Source organism: Triturus cristatus, chromosome 11, assembly GCF_964204655.1.
Source record: "Triturus cristatus chromosome 11, aTriCri1.1, whole genome shotgun sequence".
In the NCBI taxonomy this organism is placed as follows: domain Eukaryota; kingdom Metazoa; phylum Chordata; class Amphibia; order Caudata; family Salamandridae; genus Triturus; species Triturus cristatus.
The window spans coordinates 347520179-347537130 of record NC_140594.1 but is presented as its reverse complement, the minus strand read 5'-3'; the positions used below and the strand labels follow the sequence as shown (position 1 = coordinate 347537130).

Sequence of the window (16952 nt, the reverse complement as noted above, 5' to 3'; positions counted from 1 at the left end):
TGAGGCGGCAGTTTATTTGGATGACAGTAGGATTGAAGTATAGTTTCACTGCCTGCCTGCAGGTCCTAATGCCTTTTTTGTTTGAAGGTAGGGCGAAGCAGGGTGCGTCTGATGTCCAGTACGTTTGGGCAGGTGCAGATTACGTGCACAAGATACTTGCTTCTGTTTCCGCAGAGGCAGCAAATATGCTCTCCGGGTTTCCTTTCCCAGTGAGGTTGGTGCTGGAGTATAGGAACTATGCCCAGACGGTATCTTAAGAATTTTTCCTTCATCTTCATTCTGAATGCTGCACTTAAGTATGGTTGTGGTTTAAGGACTTTTTAGTCATTGAGAACAGACCAGTAGTGTTGCCAAAGTTACTTTGTCTTCGATTGTGGATATGTTTTTTATTGCTTTTGTTACTGCCCTCTTGAAACTCAGGTGGGTTGCAGGGGTGTCCCACAGGTTTGTAAGACCTAGTTTTGATAGAGAGTCAAAAAGGTACTCGCTGGCGGGTAAGTTTCCACAACGTGTCAGTTCAGTCTAGAGGCGTGAAATTATTGAGCCTTGCTCAGCTCCCCTGATATTGTGCTAGCGAACGTCCCCTCCTTGATACAGTCTGCTTTTGTAGGCTAAATTCAGTCCGAATTTGGGCATGAGACGCTTAGGACGGGAGGTGGAAGATCGGTCTGTAGGCACGGATGATGATTTTGTCCAAGACAATCTCATCTCTCCCTCACATTGGTTTAGTCTGTCATTTTTTATGGGGCTTCATTGCCAAATGGTCACAGGGCTTACATCTGGGGTTTATAAGAGCCTCTGCTGTCTAGTGAGATTCTGAGCTATTTATATTCAGTTGCTGGTTCTAGGCGGTGCCCGTCCAGATACCAGGACAAATATTTCTTTCTGGTGTAGTTTATCGTCATCGTTTTTTTCTTAAAGGGGGAGCAATGAAGCACTAGGACAACACTTGTCTAATGTAAAAGCTCAATCAGTTCAAATGAAAAAAATTCAAACAAGCTTTGCATTAATTGATTAACATAATACCTCCCCCAGGGTACTTACTGCTCCTTCATTTCCACGTAGTCCACATCATCTTGCTTTGCCATGTCAGTCTCACTTGCATCTTCTGTATCTATAAACAAGAAAATGGGAATGAAAGTGTGCTGTATCACTTTTACTATTGGAGTTAGACATTTGCATCTACATAGTTCAAGTGTGCCAGTACAGTGAGCACTTTGCATTTAATGATGTTTGGAGATGCATGCTTTCGCCGAGGTGCCAGAAGGATAAAGATCTTGATAGCTCTTTTTACAGAGGCATCAAGGAAAAAAGTTCTCTTGAATTCTTGAGTACCTGGTCAATAAATAAATACTGAAAACTTCCCCTTGTAGACCAATTCTCATGCATTATGTCATTTACTCTTCCTCTTCCCATATCTTCCTTCCCAAACCAATCATCATGGAGGTTCTCAGTTTTGTGAGGCTACCTACCAGGCATGTTGTGTTTGCGTGGGGGAATCAAAAGAAGTGGCTGGCAGGGTCCTGTGTCAATACGGAACAGAGAACCAGGCATATTAGCTAGGTACAAATCATGTGTACTCTATCCCAGTGCAGACACAAAAAATAAAAAAAGTCGCAATTCCTGTGTTAAGTTGTCCTCATGCTGGCTATTTAAATATTAAAACATTGCTCCTGTAATCTTGGTCAGACTTATGTTTTCCTGAAATTCCTGCCTTAAACCAACTTATCTGAATTCCATTGCTTGTTGTCACATTGCACTGTGCATCACTGTCAAGACATCTGTAATTCAAAAACATAAAATGTGATGAGTGGAATGCTTGCAATAAGTCTAACTACTGGCAATCGCACAGAGTAGCATTCCAATCCATCGTTCATTTGTCCGCCATGCCTACTCAGTCTGGACCCAGCCATATGCAAATCAATCTTGAACCTGGTCCACTAAGAACAATCCTGCCTGAACTGCCTGGCCAGGTACAACCCAAGACACAAAAACAGCCAAAATCGCAATTCCTGCGCTAAGCTGTCCTCGGTCTGGCCATTCAAATATCGCAAGAAACAATTGATTGACTGGAGGTGAATGTTTGCATTGTCCAGCATTCCGTCCATCAGTTGTTTCTTTTGCATATGTCGCCCTAAGTGGGAAGGGTATGCCCAGACGTGGGTCCCGTGCTTACTACACCACTGGATTCAAGCTAGCCTGGCTGATGAAGGGCGATGCCCTAAAACAGGTCCCAGGATGCTTGTTTCCAGTCCAGGGAGGACCTGGCTTGGCAGTTCAGGCTGGACTGTTCCCCTGAGGCACAGGGTCAAGACTGATTTGCAAATGGCTGAGTCCAAACTGGGGTGGTGTGGTGAGCAAAATGATGGATTAGATCCAGACCCTTGTGACTGGGGTGAATGTTTGCATTGTCCAGCATTCCGTCCATCAATTGTTTCTTTTACATTCAAATATCACAACAGTGCTTCTGGGTTCCTGGTCAGGCTGCCATTATATTTTCCTGAAATTTCTTCCTTAAACCAAATATTCTGAATTTAATTTGGTACTATTACATTGAACTATGGTCCACCGTAGAGCCATCTGCGTTTACCTGAGACCCCGAGCCACCAATGTTTCTGGAGTTTTAGCATAGCTAATTTTAAAGGCTTTTAATTCCCCTCACTCCTAGATTCCCAACAGCCTAATGGCACAATATTACAGAGTATACTTCTAAAGGAAAGTATATATATTAAATCATCCTTGCATCTTTATACCCTTACTTGTGACTTTGTGTTTAAATTTGAAAGTAGAGGTGGCTTACAACAGTAAGCCTACTTAATTTAAAGGTCAGCACACAAGAAACTACAGCTTGACCTAATACTTCTTCGCCTCTTGATTGTTTCAGCCCTTCTCAGCATACTCCCTAAGCAGTTGTGCATTTGTGTTGCTGTTATTAGCAAGCGACTTACAGGCTACTCTCGATTAAACTTCTACATTTTCAGCAGATGTTATTAAAATGTTTATTCTGCTCCATGCTTGCATGTATGTAGGAACATCTTACTTCCCCTTTGCCTCTCCTTTCCAGAGTTGTCCCTGTTCAGCTAAACCAGAATCCTAAAGAGTAGGTAAATCACTGACTGAAATTTTATATGAAGGAACTGACACTAACATAGCACTCACTCTCTTTTACTGTCACCAATAGCAGTAATAGAAACATAATAAAGATATTTAGAAGGGATTAAAATCCACAAAACACCTATACATGCACAAGACATTCCCTTCACACATCTTCCTCCTTTTTAAGTTGCTTACTCAAAGCTTCAGAACACCAAGTTAAGAACATTACAGCAATGGTTTGTATACATGGTTGTAAGCTGCTCGATGACATTTTGAACTAGAGCGAACAGAAGCCTTCTTCCATGGTCACCTCCACCCAAAATACTACCTGCCGACTAAAAAGACTGCTTACAATCACAGGCTTGGGGATACTAATCAGGTGACAAAGTCAGGGTTCGAGAAACCTAACAGAGAGAGTAGATGGAGCCTCGAGAATAAGTGAAAAGGCAAAGAGGAGCGCAACATTAATCGAATTGGAATAGTGGGCCGATATTTTGGAAGGCATAGGTGGAAGAATGCGGTAAGGGGGGACGGTAATAAAAAAGGTGATAATAAAAGGAAACATGTTTGCTGCAGGTGACAATTTTAATGAGGACGGGCTCAGCAGCAGCCAATGATGAGTGTCAACTGTTAGTTACTGGGTAAGAGCAGTGTTAGGATAACAGCACAGAGGAAGCTATGTAATGTCATTCTGGAATGTACACTTCCTCTTTCGCCGTAACCCGCAAACTGTAGCCGCAACCGCAGCCACAACCAGGTAAGATCAGCTGCGATTACACCGCGCCCGACAGAGTGGTGCTAAGGATCCCAGCCAGGACCCTGACGTTTGCAACGACCCGATGGTGAACTTGGTAACTGGTAAACCGGTAAGAGCTGCTGCCGCCACTTTTTAAAGACCTGTTTGAGACTAGGTGGTCCGTGTAAGGGTGTTATGAAAGTGCCCATGTTCTATTCGCCAGCAAGAACCAGCGTAGCCTGTCCTGGACCAGAGAAGCTCAGGTGGGATCGCCATTAAGTTAGAAGCGACTCTTTGTGGTTTGAGGACGCTGCGTCCCCCACATCTTGCTGCCCTTCCATTCACTTTTGAACTATCCCAGAGAGGTGTGAGGCTGTGGGGGGAGTGTATTGTTTAGTCTGCCCCTTCGTCCTTGTCTTGTTTTGGGGGTGGGGGGAGCGTAATTGAAGTGCTGATGACAACTTACGACGGACTACGCACACCTCTCTCTTTTGGTGCAATACCCAGCTTCTGTCTCAATAAGACAAGCCTACCAACTTCAGAGACCTTGGAAGCTATTAAGCCCATTAAAGACGCAGCTTGCGCACCTGTTCATACTCCATTAACATCTACGTTCACACACACACAGCAAGGGACCGCAAGGACAGGACGTAAGAAAGTGGCTTTGTATATACTGAACCAAAGTATGGTTCAGTGTGCACAGAGTCCACAGTCCCCAGAGGTTTGGCAGAGGCTAAAGTTAGATATAACCTTACTCTCTAAAGTGGAAGCTTGGTCGTGCAGTAAGGCAGTATCAGAGGACAGTGTAAAGCATTTGTTGTACACACTCAGTCGGCAAATGGTCTCACACACTCAAGAACTGAACTCTAGGCCAATTGTTTTGTATATAAAAATATATTGTTGTGTTATTTTAGAACCAACAATAGGTATCAAAATACTTTCTCAGAATGAAATGCTGTAGTTGTATACTTTCAATAAGTAATAGACTTTTAAATGAAATAGTTACAGTTGTTGCAATAGGCAACACAAGTTAAACACAATTATAACATTGAGCTCAAAGGGAGTTTTTAAGTAAAGGCAATATTAATTACTTTGCATAGGTTTTTCTTACTCAGGGCTGGATCCCGGATTCAGCCCTGGTGCATCTCCTGTAAACAGTGGAAAGAAATCGTTTTTGTTGCACAGGCGAATTTTAAGGGATATTTGTATGTTTCAAAAATCGACACTTAGAAGAATTTCTGGCAAAAACCAGGCAATGTTATCCTATGGAGGCAAGTTTGGTTATCGGTTAATCACAGTTATAATTACTTTTCAGGGTCAGTGCTGGGCACCAAGACCCAGCACTGGGATCTCTCCTGCTAACAGGTGAGTAATTTCGTTTTCTTTGTTCGGCTGATTTTTAGTGAATATTTTAAAGTTTCAAAACTCGACACTTAGAAGAATTTCCAAGTGAAACCAGTCAATGTTACCCTATGGAGGTTATCGGCTTTCAGGTAAGTACTCGACTGGCAGAGTTAAGGTTCTGGGCATAGACTCAGCGGTCTCCCAGGGTCAGGTAGGTACAGTTGGTGCACCCTCAGCTGCACTGGGGCAGCCGGGTGCAGAGAGAGTTAGGCCCACTGTTAGCCTACGGCAGGCAGGGGGCCTTTGGTTAGTGGCTGCTAGCAGGCAGGTCACGTGGCTGTGGGAGCTGGGCTCCTGGTTACTCACACAGGGCAAGTGGGGAAGTAAGATAGGGTAGATGTCGCACTTCCAGGGGCACTCAGGCGGCTGGGTGCAGGGTGCTTTTGAGCCGTCGGGCGCTCAACGTATTTCAATGGAGAAGCTGCAAGATGAACAAAGGCAGCAAGCTCGGGACGGAGATTCTTCGGGACGGAGATTCTTCAGGTGCGACCACCACTTCGAGAGGTAAGTTGGGAAGCTGTAGGTTAGGTAGGCACCCAGGAGTTGGGCACAGAGGGCCGCAAGGCGCCGGGTGCAGGGGTGTCTTTTGGCATCGGGAAATCTTACCCTCTGCTGGTCGTGGTTGGAGGGGTCCCTGGTTCTGAGGCTGCAGGCGTCGTCAGGAGGGTCGAGGAGGGTCCTTGATTCTGGGTCACAGTCATCGGGGGACGTTCTCGTGGTCTTTGTTCACTCAGGCCGGGGTTGGCGGGTGCAGAGTGTGCTGGATTTGCGGTTCCTGGCTGGCACCAGGAGTTGTTGCTTGTTTTGAGCAGAACCACTGCTCATGGGAGTCCCAGTCTTTTAGATGAGCAAGACAGTCGGGTCCTCCGGGGTTTTTGAGGTTGCTGACCACTGGAGACACTGGGTTTTAGCAGGAGCAGGTTTGAGGGTCGATAGGCCTTTAGGGCTGGGGCTAAGTCAGTTGGTATTGTCCTCTTGTTAGCAGCTGCACGGCAGGTCTTCTTTCTTCTTGTTCTTCTTTCTTGTTTAGGAATCGGGATCTGAGGAAGGAAGGTTCAGGGTGCCCCTAAATACTAAATTTAGGGGTGTTACAGGTAGGTAAAGGGCAGGGACCAATGGGTCCCTTCCCTGGGGTCGGTACACCCCCTATCCTGCCACTCTCCAGTGGGAGGGGGGCAGGAGCCTAGTCCTGATTGGGCAGGGCTCCCCATCTTCAAGATGGCGAGAGCCCGGTGATGTGCTTCACCTTGCCTCCCCCACCTGAGGGGTGGGGTTGGCAGAGGCAGGCACACCCCTTTTCCTCACTTGGGCTTTCCCGCCAGTCTTCCCGCCAGAGTGGGGGCTAGAACCGGTGGGGATCAGTTGCTGAGTACAGCAAGTGGTCTGGGGAGGCTCACAAAAGCGGCATGCCTTTGAAGCTTCCCCCTGCCCATCCTGGGGGAGGAGACCTAGCACCTTGCCCAGGACACGTATTGTTGCAGGCCCAGGAGAGCGGATGGCTCTCTACCCAGGGGTCCAGCAACATGTCTGCTGGGTGGCAGCCTAGGCAGCCTCTCAGGCAGGACGCCGGTTGTTGGTTAGGTTCAGGGGGCATCTCTAAGATGCCCTCTGTCATGCATTTTACATTAAATCCCACACTGGCATCAGTGTGGGTTTAATGTGCTAAGAAGTTTGATACCAAACTTCTCAGTCTTCAGCCATCATGGTGCTGTGGAGTTTGTGATGGCGACCTCCCAGCACCATATACTCTTAATGGCAGCACTGCACTTGCAGTGCCCAGGAATGGACCCGGGTACTGTAGGGGTACAGGGCTCATGCACCTGTACCCACACCACTGGCATAGTGCACCCAGCTAGAGGGGTGACTGAGGTATGCCAGGGCAGTGTGTTTGTGGGCATGGCACACAGGGATGTGTGCCATGTCGTCTCTCTGTTTTGTTCTGCACCAAGACACTCAGCCTGCAAAGACAGTGTGTGTGTGTGTCAGGGTGCAGGGCCTCTAAGGGTGGCACAATAAGTGGTCACAGTGCCCTGGGTACCTATGGTATCATTTACCAGGGGCTGACATGTGGTCATAGATGCCAATTGGGTTTAGGCTTCAATGCAGTTTTAGGAAAGGAACACAGGCCCTGGGTACCTGGTTGGCAGGAGCCCAGGGCACACTCAGTCAAAGTACATCAGCAATTAACCAAAAAGTGGGGGCATACCACGCAAGAAAGATGGCACTTTCTCACACAGGAAAAAGGCCAGTTTCATCAGTAATGGTGGCGTTCCAGAAACTGCGAAAAAAAACATTAATAGTTGATTATTTCCACACAAAAAACCTCATCAGCAAGCTCATCTAGACACTCCAGACTCAATCAGGAGAAAGGAATCCAATGGAGGCCCTGCAGCTACCCCTTACCCCATCGTAGATCTAATATCACTCATAACCCCGTCCCCCAGAACAAACAGTAGCCATGACCAGACTCACCAGCAATTAATAATTGTTCAGTAATTGACATATCATCTCGAAGCCCTCCAGATAGTATGCTGGCAGAAATTGATCAACTAATATTATGTGAAAAGATCAAAGAGGAGAAAATGCTACCCATATTACAACTTGCCTTCCAACTGCCATGGTTAGCTTGTTGAAGACTCAATACCTGTTTAAAACATACAACATAACCACGGCTGGTCTGATCCACAGCGCATGGGAAAAAAAGATGGAGCAGGCAACATGGTACAGTAGGCCTCAGACTTAGGTTAACTGAACAAGTAGATCCTGAAATCCTTAAAAGGGGACAATGGGGAACTGATGTAGACCAGGGCCTTTCGGGGCTCTGCCTTGCAGCAAGAATAAAAACTCAATAAACATTATGAAGACTAAGGAAGCACTTGAGCAGCATGAGCTCCAACTATTAGCAGACCATAGCCCCAAGAGGAGCACAAGTATAATGGAAAACCTTGTATCATCTGCCACCAAAAAGATTAAAAATAACATTGAACAAGATCAATCAATCAAGACATTTATATCGCGCACTACTCACCCGGAGGGGTCTCAAGGCGCTTGGGGGGGGGGGGTCTGCTACTGCTCGAACAGCCGCCATGTCTTGAGCGGTTTCCTGAAAGCGAGGTGGTCCTGGGTCAGCCGAAGGTGGATAGGCAGAGAGTTCCATGTCTTGGCCGCCAGGTAGGAGAAGGATCTTCCTCCGGAGGTGGCTCTCTGGATGCGAGGGACGGGGGCGAGGCGCGCGGATCGTAGCTGGCGGGTGGGCGTGTAGAAGGTGAGGCGGTCGTTGAGGTATCCTGGGCCCAGGTCGTGGAGAGATTTGTGTGCGTGGGTGAGGAGCCTGAACGTGATCCTCTTGTTGACAGGGAGCCAGTGCAGGTCTCTCAGGTGGCTCGAGATGTGGCTGCGTCGGGGGACGTCTAGGATGAGTCGGGCGGAGGCGTTCTGGATGCGCTGAAGTCTTTTCTGAAGCTTGGCTGTCGTTCCGGCGTAGAGGGCGTTCCTGTAGTCTAGTCTGCTGGTGACGAGGGCCTGGGTGACCGTCTTCCTGGACTCGGTCGGGATCCATCGGAAGATCTTGCGGAGCATGCGGAGGGTGTGGAAGCAGGATGAGGAGACGGCGTTGACTTGTCTGGTCATCGATAGGGAGGAGTCCAGGATGAAGCCCAGGTTGCGTGCGTGGTCCGTTGGTTTTGGTGCGGTGCCTAGGGCTGGGGGCCACCAGGAGTCGTCCCATGCGGAGGGAGATGGTCCAAGGATGAGGACTTCTGTCTTGTCCGTGTTAAGTTTCAGGCGGCTCATGTTCATCCACTCGGCGACGTCTTTCATCCCTTCGTGTAGGTTGGTTCTGGCGGTGTCGGGGTCACTGGTGAGGGAGAGGATCAGCTGGGTGTCATCGGCGTAGGAGATGATGTTGAGGTTGTGTTGGCGTGCGATGGCCGCGAGGGGCTTCATGTAGACGTTGAAGAGGGTGGGGCTGAGCGACGATCCTTGCGGGACGCCGCAGATGACTCCGGTGGCCTCAGATCGGAACGGAGGGAGGCGAGCTCTCTGTGTTCTTCCGGCGAGGTACGAGGAGATCCATTCCAGAGCCTTTCCTTGGATACCGGTGGTGTTGAGGCGTTGGACTAGGGTACGGTGGCAGACAGTGTCGAATGCTGCGGAGAGGTCCAGGAGGATGAGGGCCGTTATTTCCCCGTTGTCGAGCAGGGCTCGGATGTCGTCGGTGGCTGCGATGAGGGCGGTCTCGGTGCTGTGGTTGGCTCTGAAACCGGATTGTGATGGGTCGAGGGATCCGTTCGTCTCGAGGAATGCGGACAGTTGCTTGTTGACGATCTTCTCGACGACTTTGGCAGGGTAAGGAAGGAGCGAGATTGGGCGGAAGTTCTTGAGGTCGGTTGGGTTCGCTGTTGGTTTCTTCAGTAGTGCGCTGAGCTCGGCGTGCTTCCAGCTCTCTGGGAAGGTGGCTGTGTCGAAGGAGATGTTGATGATGTCACGGAGGTGGGGTGCGATGGTGGAGGCTGCCTTGTTGAAGACATGGTGGGGGCATGGGTCTGTCGGAGATCCGGAGTGGATGGTGTTCATCATGCGGGCCGTGTCCTCGGGAGTCACCTTGGTCCAAGCCTGGAGAGTGACGGCGGGGTGCGTAAGTTCCACCGATGGGTGCGGGGGTGGAGTGCCGAAGCTCACGTGGATGTCGGCAATCTTGCGGTGGAAGTACGAGGCGAGGGAGTCGCAGAGGTCCTGTGAAGGAGTGATGTAGTTGCTTCCGGAGCTGGGGTTGGAGAACTCCTTGACGATGTTGAAGAGCTCCTTACTGTCGTGGGCGTTGTTGTCCAGTCGTTCCTTCAAGGATTTCTTCTTGGTGGTTCGGATGAGTTGGTGATGACTGCGGGTTGCGAGTTTGAGGGCGGTCATGTTGTCGGCGGTTCTGATGAGGAGCCAGGCCTTCTCGAGGGTGCGGCAGTTCTTCTTGGAGTCCTTGAGTGCGTCGGTGAACCAGGGGGCCTTCTTGCTTCTGGGCTTGGTGCTGGTTTTCTTAAGTGGGGCGAGGTCGTCGGCACAGGTGGTCAGCCACTGCGAGAGGTTGCGGGCTGCTGCGTTGGGGTCCGTTGTGTTGACAGGTGGGTTCTGGCTGAGGGAAGAGGTAAGCTGGTCGGCAGTGATCTTGCTCCAGTTCCTGTGGGGAACCTGCTTCGGGTGGCGGTGGACCGTGTTCTTCCTGAAGCTGAAGTGAACGCAGCTGTGGTCGGTCCAGTGAAGTCCGGTGGAGTGGTGGAAGGTGATGTGTTTGCTGGACGAGAAGATCGGGTCGAGCGTGTGGCCGGCGTAGTGCGTGGGGGTGTCGACCAGTTGCCTGAGTCCGAGGTTGTCCAGCAGGGTGGTGGTGTTGCGGTCGCTGGTGTTCTCCAGGTGGAAGTTGGGGTCCCCTAGGAGGATGTAGTCGGTGGAGGGGAGGGCGTGCGGGCTGATGAAGTCCGTGATGTCATCGCAGAACTGTGTGCGCGGCCCCCTATTGGGCTATTGGCTTCCGTAAACGCCACTTTAGCTACCACAGTCAATGCCTTGACATGGCAGAGTGACAAACTGGAATTGCAACATGACTTAATCCAAGCTCTGGCCACCTCGATCTTAAAAATAGAGGAAAAAGTCAGTTCCCTGGAAAAGAGATTAAAAACGTTGGAGGCAAAGAAATCCCTTGCGTATCATGTTCCTGTCATCAGATTGCAGAGAAACTGTGTACCTTGCCAGATGTCCTGAACCTAATGATAATCGATATAACATCAGCCTGAAGAAGTACCCTTAGCAGGTCAGACCAAAAAACAACAGACACAGAAACTGGACAAGCCGAGCAAAGAGTGACCTGCATACCGGAGGCAGCTGACAAGGAAACCACCAGTTGGGTAAAACGTCACCAATTATAGCTCTTACAAAATCTTCCCCGCAAACCCTAGCAGGAAACTACAATTGGGGAGTCACCCTATCGTCTATAGAATCGTTATCAAAAGTGATGGACAAAACTTTGCTCGGCAACCTCAATGGCAAAATAATACCTGAAGAAACCCAATGGTCTGTTGCCTTATCAAAAAGAGCAGAAAAAAGACAAAAGAAGGCCAGACGAAGAGCAGAGAAAGAACGTTTCCCAAATCAGCTTCCACTCAAGCAAGAAAATGTAGATAATAACTTGTCTAGCGTATACCCACTGTTGGAAAAATGAAGAACATATTATAACCTGCACAATCGCCTGCTCTTCCTCTCCATGCAACTCTGGCTTTACCACCCAATCTATCTAAGCCAAACACAAACTGCATCATGGCACAAAGTACAGCAATACAACCCACTATGCCAGGAATATATCCACAGGGGATGCAATCACCAACCACGCACGAGCAGACAGAAACCTTGCCCAGAAACAGAAGATACATGACAAAAGAACCTGAATCAGGGCAAACAACAGCACCCCAACTCCATGGCACCGTGACAGTAGCTCTCGCTCCACCCAAGCAAAACTTAAGTCTCATAACTGACCAAATCCTTCTATCTCGACCCTCATCACCCATCATCCAAATACAGAGGGCGCAGCAATCATTAGGTTGGGCGTCGACGAGTTCCGCAGGAAGTCAACTCACCCGTAAAAGAAAATGCTGATCCACAGAGAACACCGTCCGGGGCTTGACAGCATCAAACCAACCACCAAAGATCATCTCCCCCTTGTCCATACCCATAACGAAGGTCAACGAAAAAATGTTCAGGCGAGGACCGACCGACTAAGATGGCTCTCATCCCACATTATCTTTCGGAAGGGAGTCACGATGTACTGAACCGCTCTAACTTACTAAGGCTGTTTCAGGCTGTTCCCACCCAGTTCAAAATAACGTCTGAGGACATTTTGAGCATAGAGTTCAAATCCATCCCGGTGTGCAGTAACAGGAGGGAAGCCACAGTCTTAACACTAAAAACAAACTCATTGGCAGAAGCAATATTAGATTGCATGTCTATCCTTGAGGATTGGGGCATAGGACTCATTAAAATCTCAGCGCCCAAAAATCCAGCAGAATTAAAAAAAACACTCAAACTATCCAACCCAGAAGCTCACCTGTACAGCATACTATGGCAGACTGGGCACTTGCTCCGTCATTCACTGTCAGAAACCATACATATAGCTTGCACCTATTCATCAAGAAGGGGCCCCATCAGGAAAATCTCAACAGGACAAATGGGGAGGGGGGGGGGGGGGAGGGGGACACTAACCCGACTGGAACTGGATGCCACATATCTTGTCCAGAGAAGCAACAGCTTATTCCTAGCAGCGAGAAGTGCCCACCAAAGTCTCAACAACATATAACTCTTCTGTCATGGAATGTAGCTGGGCTATCAGGACTATTAAGCTTAAATACCGCAAAATCACTGATAAGGGCATCTGATGTACTTTGTTTACAAGAAACGTGGCCATTAACTCCATTAACAAATGCTGGCTTTCAAGGGGTCCACCAAGTGGCAAAGAAAAAAAAACATCTTTGGGAGGCCATCGGTATGCTTGACAGTTTACCTTAATCTGAACATGAAACTAACAATAACATCAATTCCAACTCAAGATGAGATGTTTCAAGCGCTCGGACTGGAGAGACTTAAGACATCTGCCTCCCGAATCAAGATCCTCCTGATTAGTGTCTACTTTAACAGCTTTGGCTCAGCACGAGCTAAAAGACAGCCAGGTGAGCGGCAATCTGGATCAAATTCTTTGCGATCATGTAAACCATGAAATAATAATCTGTGGTGACTTCAACCTGCGACACCTAGGATCTTCCAAAGTTGACTGTCTCCCTCTAAATCCCGTAAGCACACAACTAAATACAATTTTAAGCAAACACTGACTTAAGTCAACACAGACCATAGCTAATAACCTTGAACCATCAACACAGTTTTTAAAAACTTTCAGGGGGATTTAGCACTATTGACTATGTTTTGCCTCTGAAAAACTTATGAACCACCTTGAGTGCTTCAAAGTACATCCCACAAACTAGATTGATCACTTTCCCCTTCGTACAATTTTTCACCTTCTCCATCTAATCGCGAAGGTCACAAGGTACTGGGTACCTCCTACAATGATCTTGAGACATGGGCAACAACAAACGCAACAATCCCATTTTGTCAAACAGGCTTCAGACCCAACTCTTCCACACTGGATAACATAATTACTCTATCCTACCTCGTCCACCAGGCAAACAGCCAGAAATCTTCAGCTCTTCATGTATGCTTTGTGGACTATTCGTCAGCATTCAACCTGGTGGACCAGGGGTATTTTATGGAGCAAACTCCAGGTGTGGGGCATACCAAGTAACCTGCTTAATGCCATTATATCACTATATTCATCAATTTGGGTGAGGCTCAAGCGGTCAGACACTGCGTTAACTAGGAAGAGCAACACTAACCAAGGGCTAAAGCAAGGGTCCTTTGTCACTCCAATGCTGTTTAATCTATATAAAGCAGTCTCGGGCACGTAACGCCAATGTAATTCCCCCAAAAATAGGCAAAACTAAGATCATGATATTGCAGTATGCGGAGGATATTCTTCTGCTTGACAACTCAAAAATAGGAATCCAGAGAGCACTAAACGCTCTTCACATATACAACACGGCAAACAAGATGATAGTAAATGCTTCCAAAAACAAAAAGGTGATCTCATTCGGAAGGACACAAAAGCTAACAAACAGAAATTGGTCTCTGGGCCCCTTAAAAATCCAAGGAGCAAAATCCTGTAATTATCTGGGCACATGGTCTTCGGCAAATTGCGCACCTAAAACACACCTGCGCCACTTAAAGGATAAGGCTGCATTAATTACCATCACACTCTGCCAACTACACGCAGCCCTTGAAAGCCTCACTTCAGCCCCAGTTCAAAAAGTGCTCAGGGCTGTATTACCATCCGCAATCACCTACAGCAGCGAGACCTTTCCAGGCCAACTCATTTAAACTATGGCAAAACTACATCTAAAAGTCTACAAAAGTGTTTAAGTTGCCTTATTACACCAGGGGATCTCTGGTGAGACATGAATTTGGCCTGGAGGGCACTGAATGGTCTAGCATGGGGTCCTTTCTAAAATATTATTATAGATGCATAATGGCCACGCCCTGCACCTTGAAATTTATTTTGCAGAATCTATTCAAAATTAAAAACGGCCCTGGGTCCACCTATTTAACAGCGGCAGCAGCCACTCTTCAAATAGATCTGACTGTTCTAAATAATTTATCACTTACGTACATTGCAGTAAAAAGCATATTGAAAACACAGATAAAACTTCTCTTGAAGACCCCGGACATGAAAAACATCAATTCCACACCGCTGCCAAGGGCCCTGGCAGTCTCATACAACAATGAGTGCCATGTTGGCCTCCAGGCACAATCTTACCTTAATTACACTATCAGGAAAGCCTGTCTAACCCAAATTTTGGGCGTAAAGATGTTGGCGTTACAAAAATAAAGACTTCAATCCAAACTGGCCACTGCTCTCTAAGATCGTTAATTGCAGACTATGCAACTACAAATTTGAAACTTTTACACACTAACTTTGCTGTTGTCCGTCGTTGCTCCACTTCCGGCGAACACTATTAAAACCACTTTTTTTAATCCATGGCATAAAAATATTTAACAATGCAATGAATTGGATTTTTAATACCATGGCTCCCCTTGAACTGGCAAGAATTTGCAAAAAAATGTAAGTAGTGCAGGATCTCCTAAAAAAAAAAAAACACAACAAAGCATAGAAATGACTGCCGGTTGATAACTTCTACTTTCCATACTATGGACATGGACTCACTTTTTTGAAGTTGAGCTTTAACAGTTGCAACGCATCCAACCTAATTGTAGTGGATCTTAAACCATTTTTCTTTTTTTGGGATAGTACAAGTATGTTTGTGTTAGCTCTATCATGATTTACTGTTTTTCATGTATTTTTTACTTTGGTTTATTTATAATAGACTTTAAACAGTTAAATTATCTAAAAGCAAAACAAAGTTGATCGCAGACCGTGAGCTTTACTCTTAGGTACTATGTGTCAGTTACGTTACAGGGCATCGCAAGGACCTACCCACTTTTCTGCTCTTTGTATAACATGCCTTTTAAATGTTTTAGATTGTTATGGTTTTAATTAAGTACACAATAAACCTTAGAACCAGGAGTGTCAAGGAGTAGGTGACTTGGTGAACGCCGAAGGGTTAAGGTCCTCTTAACAAGAGGCATGGGGTAAAAAGGGCGGACGCTGAGGCAGATGACATAAGGAGATACATAGTTCAGGACGCAGGTGACATTGAAGATTGGGGTTTTTGGGTCAGTGACAACGGGGTCGATTAGGGGAGTCAACGAAGAATGTGAATCTGATCTTGGACGAAGCTTGAGCGGCACGGTCATTGAACCGGTCACCCAGGATGGATGATCGTAGTTGTTTTCAATAGTTGACAAAGAGAAGGGTGTCCCTTGAGAAAGCCACAATGAGACAGGGGAGTGATTGTCGCAACTGTCGGTGGGGGGTGCATGACCATGTTGACAGTGGGAAAGGACGACCGTCGAACTGAGGATGGGTGCGCGAAGGAGACCACAAAAAAGCAGATATGTCCCAGGACAGGTGGCAGTGCGGTGGTGAAGGTGACAAAGAGGGTCATATAGAGGCTCACTGGGCCAAGTAACAAGGAGAGGATCGCTGGGGAAGTTAACAATCACCGGGTAGCCGAAGCACGCGAAAAGGCAAAAAACAAATCACTAAAACTAGTCCCATGAGGAAAGTAATAAAGGAACATTGCAGGAAGATGTTTGCAATTGGATCATTAGGAGATAAGCATTAGATGCACCATGAAAAGTGATGAGGGGAGCTACTTATAATTGGATGAGAGTCGGATATTCTCAGGACTTAGGTGTCTGTGATCAGAAGAGGTGCTCACAGCTGTCCTCCAGAAGCCTTCATGGAAAAGAATACAGGGGAAAGCATTTTGGGTCCCACCTTCGTCGCTTTCACGACCCCGTAAGCTTCGCTCCTCCTCCTCTTCTGCGCTCTCTAACTCCTCCTCCTCTTCACCGGGCTCGGGCGGCGCAGGGGGCGCCGGTGGCAGCAGACTGGCCGTGCTCATCCTGATGCACAATCCACTCCCGGGTGTCAGTCTCTAACCAGTGAGAGAGGCGGGACCATCTCGTGACGTAGCAGGAGCGTACCCGACGTCAAACGTTCAACATGGCGGTCATTACCGATGCGTCGCGTTTCAACCACAGAACACACAGTCTATTGTTACAGATCTAGAATGTAAAATGTAAACAGAATAACAGAACGCAGGGACGCCATGTTGCTAGAACATGACGTTTGAATTTAAAGTGATTTCATATGGGCATTGCCGCAAGGAGTCAGCAAAGTTTTGCTTTTAATCGGATAATTTTAGTTGATACTTATTTGAAACCTGTTGCTTCTAAAATGAAAGGCATTGCGTGCTTTCCATCAGTTAAATGAAATGCTCAACAAATTAGTAATCATGAGAACTTTCCCACAACCTAAAATTAAGCCAGCACTTGCATAAAATATACAAAATGCTTCCGCCTATTAAAGTGGGACTATTTGCATGCATTTCTCGTTTCCACAACTGTGTTAAACTGCCCATCCACAATTCTATGTCAGGACCGGAGGCTTCTGATTATGCTTTCACAATTTCTTTACTGACTCAACAGAAGCCAATGAAAAAGAAAC

General features: G+C 47.3%; 1 protein-coding gene across 2 annotated transcripts in view; it reads right to left on the bottom strand.

The window, feature by feature from the left end:
• Nucleotides 1–16426, bottom strand: part of SUDS3 (SIN3A corepressor complex component SDS3) — a 229333-nt gene extending 212907 nt beyond the window's left edge. Inside the window, exons 1-2 of one of the 2 annotated variants that reach the window (XM_085633334.1) lie at nt 16221–16426; nt 1045–1114 (exon numbers count right to left, since the gene is read on the bottom strand). In XM_085633334.1, the coding sequence (XP_085489460.1) occupies nt 1045–1114; nt 16221–16347 (197 nt within the window). In that variant the 5' untranslated portion in view covers nt 16348–16426. The remainder of the gene's footprint in view (nt 1–1044; nt 1115–16220) is intronic. The other variant, XM_085633335.1, reaches the window with a different exon arrangement.
• Between the last annotated feature and the right edge of the window lie 526 nt (nt 16427–16952).